Here is a 19271-nt window from a genome sequence, read left to right as displayed (position 1 = left end):
AATCTAGATGGTGATTTTTGTCTGACAACTTCAGATGATGCAAGGTGTTTTATATGTTCTATTTTAATCATCTTCAAAGCTTTTGGTAAATGCTGCAGTAAATAACTGAATGTTTGAGGTGTGTCTTTGTCAGATTTGTATCATGGGATATTGTGTGGAGATACTGCGTAAGCATGAACAAAGTAAACTTGAAAAAAAACCTTAAAATGCAATATGATCATCTAACAGTGTGTACTTGCACTACTTTTTCTCTTCTAGTTTTGCCTCTGAAGATGAAATCTTAGTAACGTACTATATGTTTCATTGGGCAATTAAATGTTGAGCATCTTTGTGGAAGGGGTGTAATGATAATAGGCTGATAAGCTATTTTTAGGTGTATGGGAAATAATACTGATTTAATGCAGTATTTATGCATAGATACAATAGACTTAATTGAGCTTTTTTGGGCAGATGGTTTATTATATCAATGACATGAAACTAAAGTCATTGTTATAACAGCATTTATTGTAATCTTGAAATACTGTGTATCTTATAATGAAGTATAATCTGCTGCAAATTATTATTCAGCAACTTATCATGGTAATAAATGTAAAATTAAAGGCATTCTGATGCAGAAACATTGTGCCAAATTCTAACTGTGTAGCTAATACAGGAAAAAACCCAAATGCAGAAGTAATTCAATGTTCTCTCCTTTCTGAGCTGTCACCTAGTAAAAGATACTCCTTGAACGTTGTTAGTATTAAACTTAGTAATTAAATTACATTTGATTACTGTCAACAGTGGTTTCTTTTAGTGATATTTATTTTCTTCTGGTAACTTTGCAGTTCATTATGTTTAGTTTACTATTTACTTCCTTCCAAGATAGTGAGTTTTAGTTTATTACTTTTTTAATCTAGTTTGACGTTAAATTTATGAGTGTTAAAAATCTCATGTCTCTTCCTCAAGAATGAATTTTTGCATTTGCCTTGTGGTAGTTAACATATGAGAAAAGTACATAAAAACTGGCTGAAGGCAGGATACTGTGTAACTTTTATGTGTTCATGAAAATACCTAAGGACATGGCTTGGTCTATAAGCTCCCAAATAGAAGCTTATTTGCTCTGTGAAGACTCCCCTTGACTGTACCTGTCACACAGCCATAGGCTGTTCAGTTAGATAACTAAACCAAATACTGTCTTATTCTTCCAAAGTTTGCCCTGTCCTTCTTGTGCCTCTGTAACTGTCTTTCTGTCACTGGGATTTTTACTTTGAGTTGTTTACTGTGTGCTAGTTAACATGAGGTGAAAACATACCTTTACCTTGATGAATATAAAAAAAGGTTTAGATCATAAAAATTGTACTAATGGTCTTGCTTATTTCATGCAGTACGAGTTTAGTGAGATCTCTTATTTTACTTCCATCTGGATTTTGATACTTTCATTGGTCTTTCTTCTTAATTACCTGGTACTGAAATTCTTTGTAAAATTTTCCAGTTGGAGTATAATTTGATTTATGTAAAGAATGTGGATCATAAATGTGTGTACATGGAGCAGCAGGGAGACTCCAGTAATACAGTGATACGCTCCTGAATAGGAGTATCTGAGTGCTTAGTAGAGATGAGTGCAGGTATAATGCATTTGAATTTTTATGAATCCTATTTATTTTAGTAAATGGATGAATTGCCTGTAGTGCTTTTGGTAGAATTGAAACATTCCCTCTGCATACCTTTTAATCCTGAAGTGTTGCAACTTTATACTATGATATATCAAGTAATGAGATAATGCAACTGTTACCTGAAGTAAATTATTTTATGTGGCCTTAATTTGAAACACACATTTTAAAATAAGAAATGCCAATAAAGGGATCAACATTTAAAACATTAATCCATGGAAAGTCTGCCTTTTCCTTCTGTAGAATTATAGCTTCATGCTATTTGTCCCAGTGTTCTTTGGAGTTAATGAGTGATTCTTCTATAATCTATTTACCATAATTATAAAACATCTCATCAGTATTTTTTAAATTCAGAATCTTTGTCTCTTCATGCTATCCATAATGGTATTAGATTATTTGAAAATGAGTTATGGCAAAACTTTACCTTGTTGCAGTCACACACCTATTCTTCATTGCAATATATCTTGCAAAATTGAAATCAGATGAAATGCATTTAACAAGTCTGAAAAAATAAGATAAGAGTACCCTGATGCATCATCAGCTGATGCATGAGTCTCAGACTGAAGTTCTCATGAATGTTAATAGTTCACAGCTAAGGATCTCTGTGGTGAGTTGAAAGTGGTGCTTGTTACGTGTTTTGGGGCAGAATCTAATCCACCCAACACTGTGTGCTTCTCTCTTTCAGGCAATAATAATATACTGGATTTGGCAATGTGTACAGGCACATTTATATCTTTTTCTATACAAGTTTGTTGCAACTGTACAAGCTTTACTAAATTAATTAAACAATAACTCTTGAGGAAATAATGCATTCACATTTTCCTCTTAGAAAAGTAAAAGGACCTTGCTGAAGGACTTTGAAGGGCATTTTCAGCTTGTATGTCATCTCTCAAGAATGTATGATCTGTGGCATGCATCTTTTTTATCGAAATGTGCAATTGCACTCTAATTAAAAACTGGAACATTTATTCTGAAAACACAGTCTGCTATTGAAATAGTGAAAAAAACAAACCCAACACATAATAAAAGCATTATTTTTTTTTTATACTCACATTTTAGAAAAGTTTTACAGTGACTGTATACCAGCTGTTTCATCATGAGTCAGCTAATCTGGCACTAAATTAATATTCCTCTTCACTAAGGCAACAATTCTGTGCTTCATGACTCAAAAGATACACCTGTGGATGAGAGACTTAGTCAGTTGTAATTTTGCACGGTTTCCATTCTACTTGATAAACTATTCTAGGTGTACCTGTACTGGGGTACAGTTAGCAAATTATATTTAACAGTCCGATTTTGCTGGTAATCAAAACCACCATAGCTTTTTCTTTTTTTGTAGGATGAATTTCAAAGCTGTGTAATTGAATTGCATATTATATGATTATCACTTCAGTTTTAAGAAGTGTTTATTTTGAGGTTTTGAGCATGATGTAGAGCATGGAGTTGGCAAACTTGACTCTGTGTGTGCACAATCTGTTTCCTTTCTTTCTCACAACAATATGAGCAAACAATTGTGTTTTCAGGTCTTCATCATGAGTAGTAACTCTGTTGACAAAACCGACTTCTCATCAGCTTCCATGGTAAAATGTTGGAAAAATTGCTTTTCTGCCTAATGCTGAAGCTGCAGTGATGGTAGCTGTTTCAGAAAAATAGTAAACCATACAGCTGAGCATTAGTATTCTGCATCCATTTCCCTATAAGTAATACGGCAGAAAAGTTTATATATCTATAGTTGTTTAAAAAAGCCTGTAAACGTCTTGAAATTACGTAATTTTTGACTTCGTTTTATTTAGCACTTCTATGATGCAGCTTAAAAAGTAGCCTTCATTATGTATGCCTACATTAGTTTTCTAGTTATCTGTTTATAGGAAAGAGGAAAAAACTGCTATTTCTCAGATAAGACCTAACAGATAATAAGGTAGAAGATTTAACATTTAATATGAATGAATATTTTTATCTGAATAGAAAATAAATCCTCCAGCACAATCTTTAAATTATAATGCTTATTTTCATCACAGCAGAGAAAAACTGACTTAGACCAGTTGTGTAACCTGTTTTTCGGAAAAATGCCCAACCTTTTAGTTCAATGCAATTTAACTAACTGGTTTAAACGATAATTATGAAGTATTTTAAAAGTAATCTCTTAAATAAAAATGGTAGCTATATAAACTCACTGGACAATGGATTCTGTAGCACGTTCATGGTGAGATGAAGATGCTATTCAAATGCTAACATCTATAAGGCAGTTTGCTTGAATTCCACAGAACTTTTTGAAGTTTTGCTTAAAAGGAAAATTAATGCTTTGCTCTTCAAGCACAAGAGATCTATTACATTTTTTAAAAGTGTATGAACCCACTGTATACATGTACAGAAAGGATAATATTTTCCTATCCAGAATGCTCTCTTGCCTTTCTAATGCAACAAATATTTTCTTTATTATCTCTGCCCTGATCAGTAATTTGCTCTCTTGATTCTTTGGGTTATTTAACAAAGCTCCTTGCAACATATCATTATACATTAACAAGTGATCAAATATGACTATTGAATTGGCAAAATGAAGTTTAATGTACAAAATACTATATTAAAATTGATCTAGAGAGATATTTTGAAACATGTCAGTCTGATTTTTTCTAGCTCCTTTTATTTGGCTACAGAGTTTCGGATTAGGAGGCAAGTTGTAACTGTCTCTTGGCTGGTGTGTTTTGTAGAGTTACATGTATTTAAAGCAAGCAGGTATTTCCATTGAAAGAAAGCAGTTTGCTGCATGTTGAACTTGGTTTTACTTAAGCAAAAGTGCAGTAGGACAATTTTATTTCATAATAGGAGATCTGTGAATTGAATTCACTGAAAGCCATGTAATCAAGTTACTCTAGCTTTAACAAGTCACAATGTGCCGGCTGAGCATCTGTGGGAGCTCCTAGCCCATGACGTATGTGCAGACATTTGACTTAACCCTCTTTCACTCAAATCCTTACCCCCAAGTCCTTCTCCTCAGGGCTGCTCTCGATCCATTCTCCACCCAGCCTGTCCTGGTGCTGGGATTGCCCCAACCCAGGTGCAGGACCTTGCCCTTGGCCTTGTTGAACTCCATGAGGTTGGCATGGTCCCACCTCTCCAGCCTGTCCAGGTCCCTCTGGATGGCATCCCTTCCCTCCAGCGTGTCACCGCACCACACAGCTTGGTGTCGTCGGCAAAGTTGCTGAGGGTGCACTCAATGCCATCATCCATGTCACCGACGAAGATGTTAAACAGCACAGGTCCCAGCACCGAGCCCAGAAGAATGCCGCTCGTCACCGATCTCCACTCAGACATTGAGCCAATGACCACCACTCTGAGTGTGACCATCCAGCCAGTTCTTTATCCACCGAGCGGTCCATCCATCAAATCCATGTCGCTCCAGTTTCGAGACAAGGATGTCATGTGAGACAGTGTCGAACACTTTGTACAAGTCCAGGTGCTGTACAGTGTATTTAAAAGTAGGGTAGCCACTCATAAATCTGTAAGTTGAACTAGTCACTATAGATAAACCCTAGCTAACCTTGCCATCCAGTCTACCACAGCTCCACAGTCCCAGCTATGTCATCTCTATTCTACTATACTTAACTACTTTTGTGAAGTTTGGTATCACAGATTCTGGTGGTCTACATTTGTGCCTATAATAGTTCACTGCCAGCTTGGCAGCATTGTGGAGATGCTGATAAATAAGCACGTAACAAGGAAATTGTGATACAGGAAATCTATTAGAAGATTAGTCTTGTCACCCTTCGCTGAACTTTCACCATTGTTTTGGACAGTAAGCACAGTCCTTGAAGTCATGACAGAAGGTCACACCCTAAGCCACTGTCAGATATCCTTAATAAGCTGTATGCAAGTGCTTTAAGTGTGCTCTTGCTAGCTGACTGTTTCACAATCCTATCATGGGCTTTGGTCCTGTCAAGCTATTGAGTTGGGTAATTGTTTAGTGACAGTGAAATTCAGAAATTGCCGTTTGTTATAGAGGAGATGTAAGGGAACGCATGTTTGGGGATTTTTCTATGCTAAGTGAATCCAACTGGTTTACTCAGTTCACAAATCTATTTTAACTGTTAGTCTGCAAAACTGTGCTCCAGTTTGAAATTCAAGCTGTGTGCTATTTCTTCACAAAGATTTAGTAATAATTTTCTGATGCATAAGGTTTGCTGTATATCACACGTGTGTGACACTGTCCTTCTCAATCTGCCTCTGATAGAATTGCAGGACTGTTACTGAGAATACAGCTTGACCAGCAGCACATTTATCTTTATCACTTTAATGGTGATTATGACTCAGAAGAAAGTATATGCTTGATTTTCAGAACCCAGGATGTTTTCAGTATTGGGAGTGAAGGAGGAAAGCATATCTATTTTTAAACTGAATGTTACTGTGAGATCAATTTGGAGAAGAAAAAAAAAATGCAATATAAATTTTATAGTCACCACCACCACCACCAAATTCTTTAAATTGCTGTTTCAAGTGAATTTTTGAAAAATTAAGTATTTGAAATAGTTCCTGAACTGATTCTCACTAAAATATATATATATATATATATATTCAAAAGGCATATCTGACCAAGGCTTCTGTGACAAAGCACAGTAAGCATGCTAATCTATATAGAACTTGGGAGAGTTGTACTGCTAATAGAGCTATTTGTGGGCAAAACAGCAGTTTTGTTATTACATGTGTATTTTTGCATCCCCAAATGCTATGTTACCTAGCAGTATCATTAGGGAATGATCTCAGATGTTCTGCACCTGTATCATAGGGTTCTGATGGCAGAGGTACCGTGTCAAAGATTGTGAATGTCACTGACTACCCGTTTCTCACTTCTTGTTTTTTTGCTTATGTATGATAACCATCCTAGGGCAAACTAGGAAAGGATTCCTGACCCATTTTTTCTAAAAGCTGTAGAACAGTATTAGTGTCAGGGTGCTGAGGGTATTGATAGGCTTTAATCACCCTGACCATTAGAGTATTGGGAAAGGCGATAAGTGATTGTCTATTTGTAAATCAAAAGCACGCCTCTGCTATTTCAACATGTAACAATCAAGGACATCATCAGATCATCTTGTTATGCTTCATCGTTTTTTAGGTCTCAAATGAATTGAACGTGACTTCCACGCATGAGTAGAAGGATTGAGCTATCTTAGATAAACAACCACTCTTTGAGGCTGTGATATACAGTGCCCTAGGAGGAGTGAATTGGTTTCTATAGTCAAACTGAATTTACTACTTTGCGCTGAGATCAAAAAAGGCACTTATGCATGGTGGTGATTAGTACAGACCCCTGTGCTGGTCTTCATAACCTTGAATGTCAGCTATACCGTGATACATAGTGTGAGTGCTATTGACATGAAATAATCTTTGGATAAAATTTGGACATAAACAGTTATAGGACTAGAATTCAAGTCTCCATTTGTCCTTTATGGAGTACTGCAATCAAACGCTAGTTATTTTCTTTCCTTGCTTCCTTTCTTTAAATTATTATTATGTCCACAAAGTTCAGTGGCCACATAATAAAATGTGGAGCATACTGACCCCTCCTGTTTAGCTTGTGGATAACATCTTCTCCTGTGATGTGAGAGATGGAGTCCCACAGAAAAATCTTCTTGGATCTTTTACACTTTAGGTTAATTCTGTAACTTCTGCTCTCTGTGAATGATCTAACGGACATACTATGTAGCTTCTATCCTGAGCCACTGAGCCTTTTAAACGATGGTTCATTGTGCTCTCATAGCAGCCATATTGTTTCTGGAAATGGTAGTCTGGACTGGAAGTATTATCGCTTCATTATGTTACTCCCTGATAGGAACTGAAGATGTGGTGAAAGCACACTCAATGCCACGGCTGTGCTCCTGGAGTTCTGTTACTCCCTGGTTTTCTTCCATTTGTATATATCCCAGTTTTCCATTTTTCCCAATAATGAGTAACTGACTCTTATCTACTGGGAATGGGGTGGAGAAATGACATCACTTTACTCTGGAGCCTTTTTTCTTTTCCTGCCCATTTGGCCTTACCAATGTCCTTAGAGCCAGGGCTATATACTGTGCAGGGAAGCTGTAGGCACTTAGTCTTTTTAAGAATACCACTGTTTTTCAAAATGCTGAAGTTGGCTACTGACCCCAAAAGCATTTAGTGTGGGAAAGTGTTGAGAGAGAAAAGAGAACAGATGGAAACTGATAGACATCTCACTGCTGTCTCATTGCCTTGGGAAATCAGGCTTAAAATAAGTTGAAAACTGGTGGACTGATGCTTCATTTAAAGTGAGTGCCTAAACCCCTTAGCAATCATTTTCTCTCATCCAAGAAACCTTTAGGTGGACTCAAAGACCTATACTTATTTCAACTGTAGGTAAATGTTTGTTGGAATACAATATATTCACTGTGTGCATGCAGAAAAATTCATTTGAGCTAATTGCAATAGGCAAGAATGTTTGTGCGTGTCGTAGCATCGAGTGCACACCAAGGGTTAGTTGCAATTTGTAGTTCATCTTATGCCTTCCATTAGCATAATATGCAATAGGTTCATGTTCTGAGTTGGTGTCCTTTTACCTTCAATTTTCCTTATTTTGGCAGTCCACTATGGACCAGCCTGCTGTCAGTCTGCCATGCATGGAAGGAAGGTATTGTTCAGAAATGGGTCTTGCAAAGGAAGCAAATCAGTTTGTGTAGTTTAGAAAATCTACCATCAATTGATGTTTGCGTCGTGATCATCTGAATGGCACGATACGATCTTTCTAAACGCGCCTGGACATGATGACACCTGTCATCTTTCAGTTTGGCTTCATTCCTTGGTTTTCCTTAAGTTCCTGCATGTGAGAGAAACAAGAGCACACGCACTTTGTTCTCCAAGCCGTGAGTGAAGCTACTCGGGTGGAAGGACCTGTAATGTCTTTTGCCGTGCCTACTGCCAATGAAATCCTGCGAGCATTTCTCAGGCTGTCAAAAGTGTGTGCACAAAGCTTGAAAATGCCTCCTCTGCAATCTAAATGAGTACTTGCATCATATTATGAATTATTAGGCTTTAAAATGGTTTCCGTTATATTACTGTAAACAGCTCAGTCCTGAATTCTTCAATTTGAAATGCTCTGATGTCATTATGTTTTAACTAGCTTTAGAAAACCAGCAAGGTTAAACTGAACAAAATTACCATTTGATATGAACAGCTGAAATGTTTCCCTGCAGACCTTAGATGAAGGGAGCTGTAAACATACTTCTGAAATTATTCTTCTACCTAAAAGTTAAAAATATAACTTAAAACTCACTGTAGTTCAGTTGCTGTTACGGGAATTGTAGAGGGAATTAATAGAAGTGCTATGGCCTGAGTTAGGGAGTCACATTTAGATGATCAGACAAGCTACTTCAAGCCTTAAAACCCAGAGATCTCAGGAAGTTGTACATAGCTTTTGAAAATAAATATCCGTGGTTTTATTTTTCTAGTTTTTGGAAATTAGATGAGATAATTTAGAAATTACAGGAAAATATTTCCTGCGAGAATAGTGATTTTTTTCAGTGGTTTGCCTGAGGGCTTTTGATACCAAAATAGTAACAAGATTGAAAGTACTAAGAAGGTTGATTTAATATTCCTTTAGGGAACTGTCCTGAAGAATATGTAACAATCTGCTTCAGACAAGAAAATGTGAACCCAAAGACATTTTCTAAATACCACATTCTTCCAAGCATTCCCATATGATTGCCTGACTGCCAGTGACAATCGCATTTGGTTGATAAAGCGAATAATTCCGGCTGCATCTTTGAACAGATGGGTAAAAATGGGGTACGTGTTAAGGCCAGAATGAATTGGCTTGCTTTGAAGAGGTCAGCAGATTACAATAATCTTCACTAGCCAAAACAGACCATTAGATGTTTGGAACTATAGGCAAGACATTTTTGGGTTTTAATCTGATCTTTTAGAATATTTAGTCGATGACACCTGTATTGGACATGAGGTTTTCCTGGTTTGAAGATATTGCTTAGGGATTATTGTTTCTAGCATAAACAACTAATTGTTCAAAGGATGCATCATTTTAAAAAGTGAAATCCAAAAATTAAGAACAAAAGAATGGTCTTCTATTAGATTTTGAATGGAGTTTGTAGAATTAGTCATGCTTGACACTTCCATATGCAGAATATAAGTAATGTTTATCAGCTGTCCTGGAAAGAGAATTCACTTGAAGTTTGGAGTGCTCCATGAAACTTTGGTTTATTACTGTTTATTATAAATATTACCTTGTACTAACATTTTTTTTCTACTTGGCTAAATGTTGTGTTATCTCCAGTCTATAATGCAAGAAGCTAAACTGAATCTTTGAGGTTTGATTTCCTTTGATTTTTATGCTGTAAATGGATTCTAGAATACTAGAAAAAAGATTCTTTGTCACACACTTCCTGCATCCATTTACAGTCATTCTTTTTAAAATGAAGGATATTTAGATTTAAAAAAGCATCCATTTGTACTTAAGTTCTCTGTCTATTAATTTCTAAAGAAAATAATCCTGCAATGGTTCTACGTCTGTAACTTGCCATCCTGTACTGCAAACAGTCTTAGACCCACAGGATTCTGCCTACGTCAAGGATAGTGAAGTCAAATTTAAGTTTGACATCTGGTAGGGTCTTTTTTTAAATGCATACTGTGTATACACTATACACGATACCACACCCACACTTTTTATGTCACTGCACATTTATTCTGCCACAATCTCCCCGAGCAAAACTCATGCCACGCGTGGAAGGGCTGTAACCCAGGAGTCTAATCACTGGTGGGACACTGCAGTTTGAGCACAAGTGGAGTATAGGAGCAGGCTGCAAGTATTTTGACATAACTCTGACTTAGCTGTGTATGTCTTGGGCTGTTTATGTGACTCGCTTTATCTTTCCTGCTGTCCTTTATTTTATTTTCCAGGTATATCTCTTTGTTAGAAATATGGGTGATAGGCATGTTGTTATGTTCCAGTGTGCTTAAATAGCTTCCAACCAACTATTTTTTGAATTCCATGTGTTAGCCAGAGATTGATGAACTTTCCTGTTCCTGGTCAAATGTTTCCACTGTCATCTTTTGTTTGTCTAGTATGTCACCTGATAGTGCGACCAGATCAGGCATTCGATAATACTTGTATTGCAAACATAGGAGGAAATGCTGTCAACCTGTGTTTGTCTGTTCTTGAGACTTCATATAAAATGTAACCTAAAGGATTGTCCATATGTTACAAATGTGATGCATTTTATGGTCTGTATGCTTTTTAGATCTGAAGTAACTTTTAGAAATCCATTTAAACATTTTTCTCCACTGAATTTGATTTTTTTATTCCTTGTCATTAAAAAACTTGAGGAAATAACTTATAAAACCTTTTAACTTACAGAAAAACTTTCTAACCTATAAAAAAGATAGCAGGCAAAAGCATTTAATTACTAGAGACCTAAAAAAATCATAGCAGTTTAGAGGTCTGGAGGTAGATCTGCTTCACCAGCCTGCCTTCCTTTTGTTAATCAATATAATGAGTGGGGTTTTTCCTAACTATAATTTGTACTTACACACGTTGAATTCAGACAGGTATGTATGAAACAAGAGCAGTTCTCAGTTGACAGTTTCTTTCAATTCAGTTTTATTTAGTTGTCTAGCAGTAGGGCATTAATATGTATTAGCATGTTTTCTCATATAGTAAGAATAAATCTTTTCTTTTAAAGGTTTTTTGAATGATTCGGTTACGAAATGCATTGTGGCTCTACGCTTGACTGTGATAGTGAAAGTCAGTACCTGTATGCCTGTGGGAAGCCATTCAGATAACTTCCAGTGTTCAGGGAAAGGAAGATGTATCACCAAACCAGATGAGGTAAGGTGACGTTTTCAAGACCTTCCTGTAGCGTGGAAATTACCTGATAAGGTAAATGCAGGGTAAATTGTACCTGGTCCTCTGAATGTCTGCATGCCTTGCTGCTGTGTAGTAGGCTTCAGATGCTCACCGATGTTACTGAATAATAACAATGTATTTATTTGCTATTCCTAAAAATCAAGTTAAGAAAATGACTAATACGAGATGCGAAGATTCATACCCTGCCCTGGCAATAAAAGCAATTATTCAAATTAGGCATAAGGTAATGCATACTGCATCTTAGTGTCACTACAGAAGAGATGAGGAGCCACGCGGTGGGCACTTGGGATCCCCCGTCTCAAGACCAGTGTGTTCCAGTTTGTGAAGTCTTCAACTTTCTTTTGCTTTTAGGTCTCGTTTAATCTAGTCCTTATCTTTCCATGTCTTAATAACTGCTTGCTCAGAAATCACTGCTCAGTGCAATGGCATTGTCTGAGCATAAATATGACAAGAACCATGATGGAGTAATTTGTTGGTGTTTGGAAGTCTTCCTGTACGGTTTTCTCCTTCATGTAATGCTACACAGAGAGATCGGAACGGCGACCGCAGTTCCACTGGCCGCTCTGAATCTTTTGTGTGATGTAGTAACATAAGAAAATAAGAACCAAACGTGTTAAATTTGCAGTCTGTGTACTGCTCTTACACCACCAGACTGGCCCTCTGTGCACGAGATCCTGTACTCTCTGTTACCTTTTATACTTGTTGATTTTATTTTGTGGATTAAAAGTAATTTACAGCACCAATATGCACAGTTAATATTTGGTTTTATTAATACTCATTTGGGAGATAAAAGCAATAGTAACAGTTGAGTAAATATTAGCAGCTGTGAGCCCGCTCTGAGCACAGAAAATGTGGCATATTTAGGGAATTCACTGTTAGTTCATTTGCTACCATTTTCCAATTTAAATTCTCAGAAAGCGTGTTTGGTAGAAAAACGACGTTTTGAATTGTAAAAACAGTATTAAATAGCTACAGTAACCTGTATATGCATGGCAGTGCTAATGTCTGGAAGAATGAAGCATTTAATTTATTTCTCAAAAATGAAATTTTAAAATGCTTGAGGTAATGTGTGAACACAATTATTGCAAGATGAGTCTATAAGTGCGTGCTGCTCTACCATACCAACTGGCTGGTATCCACACCAATTATTCATTCAGATGCGGTGTCCTATTTTATAGTCCGGTTTATTTTTTTCTGCTTTACTGTATTTAACATTTTTATTTTACAAATTCATCATCTTGAATTTGATTTACGTAAATATGTTCAAATTCACTGTACTTAACAGCATATCAAAATGTCATTTTTCCATTTTTTGTTGAGACTTAAAACCTTTGATCAGTAGTTTGATTTTCTATTTTTTCATGTTGTTTGTCCATTTTTATGACTGATGTCTTTCTCTCATTGCATGTCATATGTCACAAAATAAAAATACATTACTTCCTGCATCTATGCAGAAGCATTAATGCTTTTCTTTATTAAGGAAAATGCTTATATGTCTTTTAATAATTATCCATAGTTTATAAATCTTTGCAACATGGCAGGTAAAAGAATATAATCATTAAAATAAAGGTAAATTGCCTTCATGGCAAGAAAGAGGGGATATTATGTGACTTTAAAAAAAAATCGGTACACCTGTAATCTTGATATTGGAAGTTTTATATGTTACAACTAGAACTGTCAGAGATGAATGACGCACACCCCCACACATGCATGTGTAGTGTACTGTTTTCCCAGGAAAATTAATAGAAAATTTAGGATTCTTTCCACCTATTCTTTGATTGAACCTAAGACTAATGACAGGAAAATTTATTAAGGTAGTGTTTTTGCCATAACATGCACTAGGCTGTAGCTGACCAACACCCCTGTGGCTGAAGATTTGGGACACAGAAATCGTGTTGAAGTCTGTTTCGGAAGAGGTGTCTGTCAATTCATGGTAGTCAGAGAATTGGAATTAGCAGTATTGTCAATATCTCTTTCTCCAAATAAAATTATAACTTCAGAAATTTAATTTATTTTCCCTGTCAGAAACCGCTCCCGAAATTTCTAGAATTGAACAAATGAGGAATTTCCCCACTGATCCTCTCAAGGGCCATCAAACCTATGCAAGGTAGCCTGCTGGGCTGTGGTAACTCACTAAAACCTCAGGTGCAGTGTTCCCAGGTGTAGATAATTTATGTCCAGCTTCAGTGCACAGGGAGAATAAATATGTCATGTTGTCTGTTTGTCCATACTGTTTTTTTTTTTTAAAACACGTCAGTTTTCCTTATGCCTATTAGTTGCAAAACAGTACTTCATCCAGGAATCTGATTCAGGCCCAGCATAAGCAACATAGGTAAAAACAGAAGGTTCAGATTTCATTAAGCAGGGTGGTTTTGCCATTGTTTAGCTCATCTTAGGTGAGATAAACTCTAAAATACCTTGGTGATTTCCCTGATGATGGAGCAAGCAACTGCCAAAATTACATGCCTGACAGGTACCAACCCTTGTGTTGGTTTCCCGCAGGACGCACCTTCTGTACTTCTTGCAGAACCGAAACTTTAATTTTCTTTAGTTTTACAACATGCCCTTTGTGATTTGCCATTTGTTTTTATCTATAATTCATTCTGTTTTGCACAGTCTCGTCTTGCAGGATGCAAAGCAACTTCTTAGAAGAAAGCTTATTCATGATATTAGGTCCTTTATGCAAAGAGCTGTGCTGGCTGTAGTTATTGCTTCCAGCGCCAAGAAGATTAATGATGGTCTTTGTGGGTTTATGTACTTGATAGTTTTATTCCAAACGTAGTTTAATGTAAAAGAATGTAGTAACACATCTGCTTAATGGGAAAGTTAAATGTAGTTAACAATCTGCAGTGATCTAAGTGCAGTGGCATATTGGTATCTGTGGAGTGCATAAAACTATAAACAAACAAATTCTGGTCTAACCTGGAATTATTGGCCAGTTTCTAACCATTCCTTACTGATACATAACTTAGCTTCTACTCAGCTAGATGTTTTTTTATAGTGTGTGGATATGAAACAGAAAGCTTTTAATGGCAGAGTTTTCAATTATTGTTGCTTTTGAAAAGAACACAAAATTCGCCCCTTTGAACAAGGTTCTGTGAAGTGAGGTGATGCTGTCAGTGATGCTTATTCCTTCCTTTGTATGAGTTTTGTACCCCTGCTTTGCTGCCATGCTTGCCATTCTTCCACAAAGGAGGCAGGAATGTGTCAGAAGGATTATACTGGTCTTGGCTTCATCACAATATAAATACCACTTTCACATTTATTGCTCAGCTTTACACCAGAATAAGCGCTCCTCAAACCAGTTAGCTGCTAGTGGAAGAGAACAATCTTGGTATTAACCCAAAGAGAGAGATTTGTTTGGTGTGAATTTCTGATTCCCTAAGATTTTGAAGTGGACTTTTGGCCATCCACTGGTTTTGAGTCACAATTTTGCTTAAATACGGGGATAAAATTATTTCTTTCACATGTTGCTCTGTTCCATAACTTTGCCTCTCCCATGTAAGACATAGAAGAGCTGACTGTAAGTATGAAGTTTTATTGCTAGAATTAGAACCCTTGTGATTTACACAAAAATTATGGGCCATAGAAATTAGAAAAATAGAAATTATGATTTGTATGGCTCCTATATGGGCTAGAAGCTTTGAGTTGGATCCACTATTTGTTGAAAGGCTAATTATAAAAATCCCTCATGTAATACCTAAAGGCATGTTCTCCTGCATATGGACTTAGTTTTCTTAGTACAAAATACGTAATTATCATACAGCAATGTTTTGCTCAAAGATTATAACAACCCACTGTGTGTTGTAATAAATACTGAAAGTCTTTCGAAACAAGAGAATGCATAGACATTCATTTTGTTCTGGTCATCTGAATGGCTTCTTTACTATAGCTTGAAAAAAAAAAGTGAACTTTTATGCCTCTCTGTCTGAAATTTAGAATCTGATGAGCGTGTAATTACTCTGCTTACAGACAACTGGATTGGGTAGTAGCAAACTATTTTCAGTAATTTATTTTATTGCCATACAGATTGATATATGATAGATTTGCACTCCCATAATCACGTAAAATACACAGATGAACTGTCTATTGATAGTAGATTGTTTTGGAATTCTTAGTGACTTTAATACTAACATTATGGCAGTGTGAAGTTTCTTCTTGATTTAGTTTTCTTCAAATATGCTAGTACATGTCATCTATTCATTAATAGTATCATTTGGGAAAAGTGAAGATGACATGCTTGATAAAAATGATGACACCTAATCTTTTCTACAGAATAACTTGTCTGCATCTCAGAACGGTTTATCTGTCATTAGACATTTCAGTTTGAAATGTTACAATGTTTTTCTCTGAGTCTATGATTCTGCTTTCAAAACCTGTTTTGTTAATAACACTTTATGGTAAATTGATCCCTATTTCATACTCTTAGAGAGGTACCAATATTGTCTGAGCTTTTCTTAACTTCCTATGTCATTAATATTGTTGAGGCAATGACTGATTGTTTAGCTACATTAATACTTACATTATAATAATCAGCTGCCTCTGCTTTAAAATTAGATTTTGGTGCAGTCAGGGCCATGCTGTTTGTGTCTGTGGACAGGACAGACATTCCCTTCCTCTCCAATGAATGGTTCAAGTAGTGATGTACTCTGCATCTTACTCTCAGATCTACCATAAAATAACCGTGAACCTGAGCCTACCTAACACACGTGGTTCCTCTCTGTTCTGACAGAGTTAGCTTTGATGGGATGCTATATTCCTTGGCACTCTCGCGTAGGGGTGTCTTGAGCATCAGATAGACGTAGATAAGCCAGTTCTCATTTTCAGTGCATCTGAAAGGACCAGAAACACAGCTAAATGAGATCAAGACTCTGCTCTCTTCAAGCAGGATACAGAATCTGGGTAAAGTGCCTGTATCTTTCCCTGTGCACTATTCATGTCCATTTTGAGAAAAAGTGACATTTTTTTAATAGTATGGCATCTTAGTTTGTTCATCCAGAACAGGTGAATTATTGAGACAGGCAGCAAACTTTATTTTGTAGTAAGTCTAAACTGAAGACTCCATTCCAGGACTGACACACTTTTAAGTCAACAACATAATTCAGTGTCAGTAGGAGTTAGAACAGCTGTGAAGGATGCTGCAGGAAACGTGTGTACGTGCACTCCTTACCCGGGTACTGATCCCATCTGCACCATGGCACTGCATGACTGGGGTGGTGTGAGACGTTGAGGGCGACGCTAACTTTGAAACACTGACCACTGTTGTCTTCAGGGACCAACATCATCCCTCTGATGATGTGTTTACCATCAATGCTACAGGGAAATGTGGAAATACTTACTGTGTATTTAGTTAGTTCTTAAATAAAATGTTTATCTGTTTCACTCTGTTAACCTCTTCCTGTGTAGCTCATATGAATTATCTTCAAAGTTACTCTGCTACATGATTACAATAATTTTTGGCTGTGTTTTGCTTGCCTGTCTTTCCCTCCTGTTAAACTAGAGCCTTGTTTGATTCCTGTCATCACTAGTGTGTGAGCGGGCTCTTGTGAAGAGGCTGGAGCAGGTATCAGAACATGTATAGACTGTACGCTTAGCAGGGACTTCTAGCACTCCTGATAAATAACATACCCATCATTTTGAGTTTTGGAGATGTATAGTATTAATCCTCATTTAAACTCTACCAGCGTAATATTTTTAAGGAAGAATGAAATACGGGTTTTAATGAGTAAAGGTTGGGGTTTTTTTTATTTCTGTGAAGATGCTTGTTTTCTGCTTAGGTGACAGCTGTTTATTCAGATGAATCGAACACAAGTCAAACATAGGGGACAAAATACTAACCTCATGTTTGTCTTCGTAGTTCCATGCACGTGCAGTGTACTTTGCATTACAGTGTTTGTGCATGGGACAGCTGTTCCAGCCCTAATGGTAGGGCTTTGGGATGTGTGAGAGTGAGTGATGTTGCCATCTAGTGTTGAATGAACAAAGAAAGCAAGGGATTTAACCTAAATATATTCTACAGATGAGAAAGCTTTCCTTGCTTCCATGCGTTGAGACTTTCCTGGCAATCTTAGTGACCTAAATGTTTTTGAAGATGTGATCTTAGTTATTTTATTACTAACAAAAATGTGCCTGTCGTGCCTACTTATAGGTATTTAAGATCTCTAACAGGTATAGTGTTACTGATCTTTTATTAAGCAGCAAGGTTTGGAGAGAGTTAAAAATAGTTTCAGAAGGCCTATTTATCAGGTAATTGAAGAGGTGTGTCACTACTGAAGTACCACTGAATGGGGAGCATCTGGGATCCCACTGCACATAAATGGTGCATCTTTGTAGTAGCATTTTGTTGTGGTAAATCTACACATTACTTACCTGACAATTATTCCAGACTATAAATGTAATTTCTGGAATGGAAGAAGAAATTTAGGGATTTAGACATCATGGATTTGAGCCCAGATTCCCTGTCTAGATGAAATTCCTGGGCATGAAAAATTTTAGCTGAAGAACTTGTGCAGTATTTCAAAGAATGACTATGTATTTATGGCAGCTACTGTTGTAATGAACAGGAAAACAATGGAAAACTTCTTTGTTCTGTATTCAGTGAAAACAGCCTTTGAAAATTCACTGTGAAGTACATATCCTGTTTGTGTTCAGGCAACCTTTTTCTGTGACTGCGAGGAGGAGTACCAGGGTTCCCTGTGTGAAGAATTTGATGCGTGTCAGAGCCACCCCTGTCAGAACAACGCAACCTGTGCCGACGTAGCACAGAAACACGACGGGAACAATTTCACCTGCAGCTGCCCGGCTGGTAGGTTTTGTATTATGCATTTTTGTTTTAACATTCGGTGCGTATCTTCTGCAGAGCAGTGAACTGTGCAACTTCAGATACTAGGAAAGAAGGAAAACGTAAGGGCAGTGTTTAAAAGGCTGTGGAAGATTCTTCACCCTGTGAACAACGCTAGTGAAAGCACACATTTGAACCATAACCTCATGAGGGAATTATTCATAACTAACAGAACTTTACCTACTAAGAAGAGATGACCAAAATTTAGTTTACGTCAGCTTTTTTCTTAAACTGTTTTTTCTTTTCTTTTCAGTATAGATTTCAAGTATACATAGTAACTGACCTTTTAGTAAACATGCTTTCATTGTAATGAGTAAAGTCTTTTCTTCAGTTGCACCAGTCAAATGGAAGAAAATTCTCTCCACACTATGCAGTTGTTAGATTGTTCCTCAGAATTAACTTAAATTTTGGAAACATTTTTAAAATTCAGAAACTGAACTAAGTAATTTGTGGATTTGATTAATGAACAAGTGTCTGAGTTCTCTGAAGTTATTTTAAGAACATTTACTTTAAAAATTTGATCAAATGAACATAGACTTCTTAATTGAAATTAAAATGAATCTAAGTACGATGGTCATATGCTGGAGGGCAAATTAAAGGTGTGTGCTGATGGAAAACAAACTTACTAAATGGCCACTATAGAAAACTCTGCTATTTGAACTTTACATTTCAAAACCAACATCAATGATCACAATAGAACAGTTTCTTCAATATATATTTTTAAAAATGATCTAAAAATAAAAGTTGGCTAAGATTAGGATGAGTAGCAGATAATTAGCTTCTGATAAACATTTTACTGTACACTTTCATGTCGTTAATACTGGTCAGTTAATATTAGAGAAAAAGGGGACTTACTTGAACAAAGCAAAAAAAAAAAAAGTTAAAAAAAGAGACAATT

At 36.5% G+C, this 19271-nt stretch overlaps 1 protein-coding gene across 1 annotated transcript in view; it reads left to right on the top strand.

The window, feature by feature from the left end:
- Positions 1-19271, top strand: part of DNER (delta/notch-like EGF repeat containing) — a gene marked incomplete at its 5' end in the record, with an annotated part of 63370 nt that overhangs the window by 3031 nt on the left and 41068 nt on the right. The window contains 2 exons of the mRNA XM_010156282.1: positions 11348-11493; positions 18184-18337. Of these exons, the coding sequence (XP_010154584.1) occupies positions 11348-11493; positions 18184-18337 (300 nt within the window). The remainder of the gene's footprint in view (positions 1-11347; positions 11494-18183; positions 18338-19271) is intronic.

Source organism: Eurypyga helias, unplaced genomic scaffold (genome assembly GCF_000690775.1).
Source record: "Eurypyga helias isolate BGI_N326 unplaced genomic scaffold, ASM69077v1 scaffold20427, whole genome shotgun sequence".
NCBI lineage: Eukaryota > Metazoa > Chordata > Aves > Eurypygiformes > Eurypygidae > Eurypyga > Eurypyga helias.
The sequence above is the reverse complement of the archived record's forward strand: the minus strand, read 5'-3'. Positions and strand labels throughout refer to the sequence as shown.